This window comes from Hibiscus syriacus, unplaced genomic scaffold (assembly GCF_006381635.1).
Source record: "Hibiscus syriacus cultivar Baekdansim isolate YM2019G1 unplaced genomic scaffold, ASM638163v2 tig00111427_pilon, whole genome shotgun sequence".
Lineage (NCBI taxonomy): Eukaryota > Viridiplantae > Streptophyta > Magnoliopsida > Malvales > Malvaceae > Hibiscus > Hibiscus syriacus.
This window is the reverse complement of record NW_024063088.1, coordinates 2,927,363-2,933,824: the sequence shown is the minus strand read 5'-3', so window position 1 is coordinate 2,933,824 and position 6,462 is coordinate 2,927,363. Positions and strand designations below refer to the sequence as shown.

Genomic DNA, 6,462 nt, shown 5'->3' with positions numbered 1-6,462 from the left:
TTGGTTAATGAAGTCAGTTACTTATCCAAAATAAAAACAAAAATGTGCGTAGTGTTTTCATTCTTTAGTTGTAGTTGTATGGTAATGGTTTGATACTTTGTTTCTGCATCCGGTAGATGGTTCAATTCCTTCCATCAAATTAGCTACATATAGGCGGTGGTTAAACTCAGGAACTGAGGTGTTGAATCAGGTATGCTAAATTTCACTGTATTTGATATTTATCCTCTGAAGTCTGAACTCTCCTGTTGCTACAGTTTCTTGGGAAGATTTTCTTTCATGCATTTGAGTTGTTGTTAGGGCAGGCTACTCAGGATGGGGCAAATTCTCTGAAGTTATCTTCTCTTAAAAGGAATATGGGATCTGAATTCTCATGGATGATCAAAGAAGCAAAATACCTTGGATCAGCATTTGGAATTCCCTGTAATTTCCAATATTTTTTATTGTTTGATATATTTTGATAATGTACTGAACACTGAATCTTCATTCTCTCTTATTTTATTTTATTTGAAATCAGTATCGAAGAAGCTGAAGCACAGTGCGCATTACTAAACTTAGAATCCTTATGTGTAAGTAGTTCTTTTTTTTGCCCCCTTAGTGAATACGATTGGAATACTACAATAATCAAAGTTTGCATAGGCACACCGGTCATTAAATTACTTTACTATTATCAGGATGGGTGTTTGTCTTCTGATTCAGATATCTTCATTTTTGGTGCCAGGACAGTGTACACAGACATTTTGCCTTGGTAAGTGTTTGGCTATTTTGTGTCCTTTTAGTTGTTTTATAGAATTATCATTCTTTCTAACCCTTTTTATAATTTGAATTAGGTGAAGTAGGTCATGTTGTTTGTTATGAAATGGATGATATAGAGCAGAAAATTGGATTTGGAAGAAACTCTTTGGTAATTTACATCTTTTCTTCAAGCATCTAACAATAAATTGCACTAAGATTGGAAACTCATGATATTGGGACTTTCAGATTTCTTTGGCCCTTTTTCTTGGCAGTGATTACTCTCAGGGTGTTCATGGTCTTGGTCTGGTATGTTTCAATATCACAATGCTTCTAATATATTTGTGGGTTGTTTTGTTTTTTTTGAAAAATGGTTATTAAAAACGATATACATATTCCTTGCTCATCCAAGAGTCAGCATGCCAGATTGTTAAATCGATTGGGGATAATCATATTCTTCAAAAAATTGTGTCAGAAGGACTTTCTTTTGCAAGGAAGAAAAATAATCTAAAGAGACAAGGTCAAGTCAAGTGCAACAACACCACATTGTCTAGCGAAGTGAACATGAATGGTGAATGAAGTAACATGCTTCCTTTACATTTTAGGATATTACTTTTAGGATATTACTAGCTTGTGCATTTGGTTCTATTTAGATATTGTTTTCCAAAGTTTATCAAGTTAAGGTTCCTTAAAAAAATGGTTAAGCTAAAAAGAAATAACTTATTGTAAACAGTAATGGAATCATATAAAAATGTCTATCAAATTGTGAGATGACATCTGTGAAGAGAATTAGTCGAGCTACTATAGATGTCCTTGTATTTGGAGAGGTCTTAATATAAGTAGCCTGATATTGAGATTATTGTTTAGAAGGATGTTGGTTGAGTGTTATTAAACTTTATCTTGACATGAAAAGATTAAATCTTGCTCAAATTGACACATTTAGCTTTTTTGAATTATCAATAGGTGAAATTCAGATTTCGCAAACAGATAAGTATTTGCAAGTGGTGGAAGCATATATGAACCCCAAGTGCCACTTAGCTGACTCTGATGTAGTCTATAGGTAAATTTTATGTACCGATCTGTTGGAATTCCTAGAATTAAGGGATGATATCTTTTTTTCTTAATTCTAGGAGTTTGCCTTATGTAAATAGTCACTAATCTAATTCCCTTATCTTAGAATCATTTCCTAACTTAGAGTAGTTTTTTCTTATAAATTGTAATTTACGTTTAGAGCAATAAAGTAAGAACTTCATTTCTTATCACATTTGTTCATTACACCAGAGCTGTAGGACTCATTTGATCCTATTCTGCTTTTCCTCTAGAAATTGTTCTTGTGTTATTTTCTTCCTATGGCAGAACAACCAGAAAATCTTTTCGAATCTGAAACCTCACATGTTACCCAAAACATAAATCAATTAATCCTTCTTGGTGACATGAGTTCCTCTCTTATAATCACCAACCATAGTTTAGATGAAGAAATTTCCTACAACGATCTCATTCAATTCTAATGGTTATTCAAGGCCATGGGAAATTAGGATATATCAATGGAGAAATTCCTCAGCCAACCATCACAGACCCTACATAAGTCGGACCTATCTCCTATTCAAGACTGCAAAAGAAATGTGGGATGCAGTAAAGGAAAACTATTATGATCTGGGAAATGTTTCCTAAGTATTTGAGATCAAATTAAAACTGAAAGATATTCTACAAGGGACGCTTGAGGTAACTCATTATTGTAACAACTTGAAGATCTTGTGGCAGGAACTCGACATGTACTATGAAGCAGACTAGGATGAAGGCTTGGAACAATCCAAATTTAGAACACATCTCAATAACGAAAAACTCTATGATTTCCTTACAGGACTGAATCGGGATTTAGATGAAGTTCGTGGATAGATTGTAGGCAGGACTCCTCTTCTTACCATTGGTAAAGCTTTTGCAGAAGTTAGAAGAGAGAAAAATTGTCGTCAAGTTATGATGTGAGATAATATAGACCCAAAACCAGTGACTACCACTGGACATTGTCCTATTGAAACCTCAACCCTTGTATTTAGGGGTCCTCAATTCCAAAAGAGGAGTGATGCAGGTTAAAGTCGAACAATAGAACAACCTTGGTGTAGCCAATGCAATCGCACTGGTCATATGAGAGAAAAATGCTTCAAACTCCATGGATACCCTGAAAGCACAAAAATTCAGAAAGAGACCAAATGTAACACCCTCAGATTGATGCAGGTGACTCGATCCGATCTGAGGTGTCACATTAGGGCCAAAATAACATAAAATTTAAAACTTTTATTAAAACATGTAAAATCATAAAAAATCATTTGTAAGTACAAAAGTAAAATTTATCAGTATTCCTTAATAAAACAGTTTTCAGACTCAGATATAAAAATAAAATACAACCTACATGCCCCCTAATCATATGTACCATACTTTGCAAGTAACACCAGAAGAACTCCCTTAATGATGACGATAGATGCACTGGTACGATTCTTATAACCTGAAAAGATGAGTAATAGAATGAGCTTTAGGAAGCTCAGTAATACAATACTACCAGATGATGCTACAGGTCATGCAGATAACCGATAATCATATGTTTCCTTAATGGTTCAGACATCTATAGATTTTTAGGCTATGTTGAGGTCCTATTGATATCTCAGGTAGTAATAGACAATAAGCTTTCTGTTCAGATGAAAATATTTTCGATGACTAAGTTTAGGAGATTATGATAGATTATCTAGTGTGTTCCCGCAGAACATTTAAAACAATTATTTTTTTAAAATCAATAAAGATCACAATCATTGAAACATTATAGGAGTTTTTAATTTAAAAACTCCGAATCTTCCTCAAACCGAACGCTATGTATAGTTCCCTAAAACTGGAAAACCTAAGGGATTACCTTGGTGATTGAGAGCCTACCCAAGATAATTCTTGGGGCCACGGAGGCTTACCTAAGAAAAATCTCAGGGCCGTAGAGCCTACCAAAGGGTCGCCTTAAGTCCATAAGGAATTACCAGTCGGTGCTGAACCTATATAAAGAATTACCAACAGTGACTGAATCTGCCAGAGTCTTCATACCAGATCCCAGAGTGCTCCGAATAAAACATTTTCCTTATGTAACGGAGATATCAGAAATCAGAGAAAAAATCAAAACAAAATTCGAGTAGAAATCACATAAAACATTCATATGATCAGATAACACACTAGAGGTTACAAATATGGTTCGGAGGTACTGAATATTCTTATCGGACATAAAAATAGGGATTTTTAATATACCGATAGAATGCCAAAAGTTAGAATCACTATCTGAAGAGTTCATTGGCTGACAGAATCATCCGTTATTCAGAACGTTATTTATCATGTCCATATTGTATTCAAACATTTTTCGGAGGCACTAAGTAATCACAAGGGTATTCAGAAATCCTTTGCATCTTAGTTACTTGTGTTTTTAGATATGACCGAAGTGATTTGAGCTGACAAGGGAGAACAAAGATTCATGACATTTACCATCTATGTCGATTGATCAGATTATCGAACAACTCGAGTTGAATAACTTCAGAACTGATACTTCAGATTCAACTAATCAATCAGCTTGGATCATGGATTTAGGTGCCTCCGACCACATGATAGTAACTCATCCCTATTCCACAGCTACATCCCCTGTCACAATCAATCTCGTATCCGAATAGCTGATGGTTCATACTCGCATATTGTTAGAACTGGGGAAGTTCAACTCACTGAAAAACTCTCTCTTGACAAAATCTTACATGTCCCAAATTTATCCTGCAATTTACTGTCAGTTAGTAAACTAATTGAGGATAATGCTTCTCTTGTTGAATTTTTTGATCGTGGTTGTGTTGTACAAGAACAAAAATCGCGGAAGATGATTGGCACTGCTAAGGTTGATGATTGACTCTACATATGGAATAAAGACAATAAGAAAGGAAGTTTGGTGTTATATGTTTCACATAAGGACATAATTACGCTGTGGCACCAAAGGTTAGGACATCCAAACTTCTTGTACATGAAGTATTTACTTCCACTGTTATTTCGAAATAAAAATCCAAATTCCCTAAAGTGTGAAATTTGCCAACTTTCAAAACATATTCGTGTTCCTTACACATTAAAACCTTACATCCAATCCAAATCTTTCTCCTTAATACACATTGATCTATGGGGGGTTAGTCGAGTGAAAAATATTACGGGGGCTAGATGGTTTATAACATTTATTGATTACCATACTAGAGTTTGTTGGGTTTATCTCCTCAAAGAAAAGTTCGAAACACCCACAGTATTCCAAAATTTTCATTCAATGATTAGAACCCAATTCAATTTCACCATACAAACGCTCCGCACCGATAATGGAAGAGAGTACTTCAACTCGATTTTAAGTCCTTACTTTGCATAACAAGGCATCATACACCAAAGCTCCTGTCCAGACACACCACAACAAAATATAATTTTTGAAAGGAAAAATCGACACCTATTAAATGTTGCTCGATCCCTAACGTTTACCACAAATATACCAAAATACCTATGGGGAGAGGTTGTTCTTACCGCATGCTACCTAATCAACCGAATGCCATCCAAAGTCCTTAAATTTCAAACACCTCTAAATACCCTTAAAAAACTTTCCCTCTTTTTCATCTTCCTACCTTACTGGTTAAATTATTCGGGTGCAAAGCCTTTGTCCATAGCCATCAACCCAACCTATCTAAACTTGACTGTCGTGCTCATACTTGTGTTTTTATTGGCTACTCCCCTACGCAAAAAGGGTACAAATGTTACTTAACTACTTTGCATCGTGCATTTGTTTCTCGAGGTGTAACCTTCTTTGAAACATAACCATATTTTTCAGCAACTCATCTTCAGTGGGAGATTCTAAATGAAGATGAGAAACTCAATACCCTCCTTATTACTCCACTACTCGATCCTAATCTGCCACAAAATTTTCATACAAATGGCATCCTCATAATCCCCTCACAACAGCCCTCTTCCCAGCAGTACAATGATGATCCTAGTATACATAAACATCAACAGTTTGCTCCACAGCTTGCTCCTGAAACTCAGTAACTATGTGTTCCTAAACTATGGGTTTATTCAAGGCGTCATTACTCTCCTGAAATTGACATAGCAGTGCCAAATTCATCTACAACTGTAGACTGTTCTACAATAGAGGTAACTCTTGATTCTCCATATACTGATCTCCCAATTGCTATTCGAAAAGGTGTAAAGACCTACACCCAACAACTTATCTCTCAGTTTGTTTCTTATGGAATATGTCCAAGTCATACAAAAACTTTGTGACAAATTGTAGACACCTGTTTTTGATCGGGCTTAAAAAAATATTATATTATTATATTTATTATTATTATTATTATTATTATTATTAAAAATAATTTTGGTTACAATGTTTGCATGCCCACATTACATCAAAACCCAGCAGATCAGGAGCCCAGATAAACAACCTATACAACAACCCAAGTACATTGACCTAACAGTAGATTCGACCCGTGACCTAAATCGGTTCATTTTAGATTAAGATTTTTCTAACAATCCCTTATCAATCTAAGCCAGCGTCGCCAATCATCCCAGTCCACCATACACGTCGCCGCAACAGAACAGTGAATGTCTCTTCACTGCCGAATGTCTCAAGCCATCGTCGATCAACCATCGTCAGTCCTTACGTCAAATAGCACCCAAAAACACAAAATCCACTAAAACAAATAAAAT

The 6,462-nt window shown here is 35.3% G+C and overlaps 1 protein-coding gene across 1 annotated transcript; it reads left to right on the top strand.

Annotated features, from left to right (window-relative positions):
• The first annotated feature begins 492 nt into the window (after positions 1–492).
• LOC120163136 (single-strand DNA endonuclease 1-like) lies at positions 493–1,308 on the top strand. The gene is made up of 4 exons (XM_039173136.1): positions 493–745; positions 828–901; positions 979–1,038; positions 1,141–1,308. The coding sequence occupies exons 1-4, from the start codon at positions 673–675 to the stop codon at positions 1,306–1,308; spliced, it is 375 nt and encodes a 124-aa protein (XP_039029067.1). The 5' UTR covers positions 493–672.
• Positions 1,309–6,462: the final 5,154 nt, after the last annotated feature.

Excerpts from the sequence above, each read along its gene's own strand:
- LOC120163136 (XM_039173136.1), top strand. The coding sequence starts at position 673 with ATGGGTGTTTGTCTTCTGATTCAGATATCTTCATTTTTGGTGCCAGGA. Across the intron at positions 746-827 it reads TACACAGACATTTTGCCTTG|GTGAAGTAGGTCATGTTGTT; the intron begins GTAAGTGTTTGG and ends AATTTGAATTAG. Across the intron at positions 1,039-1,140 it reads GTGTTCATGGTCTTGGTCTG|GAGTCAGCATGCCAGATTGT; the intron begins GTATGTTTCAAT and ends TTGCTCATCCAA.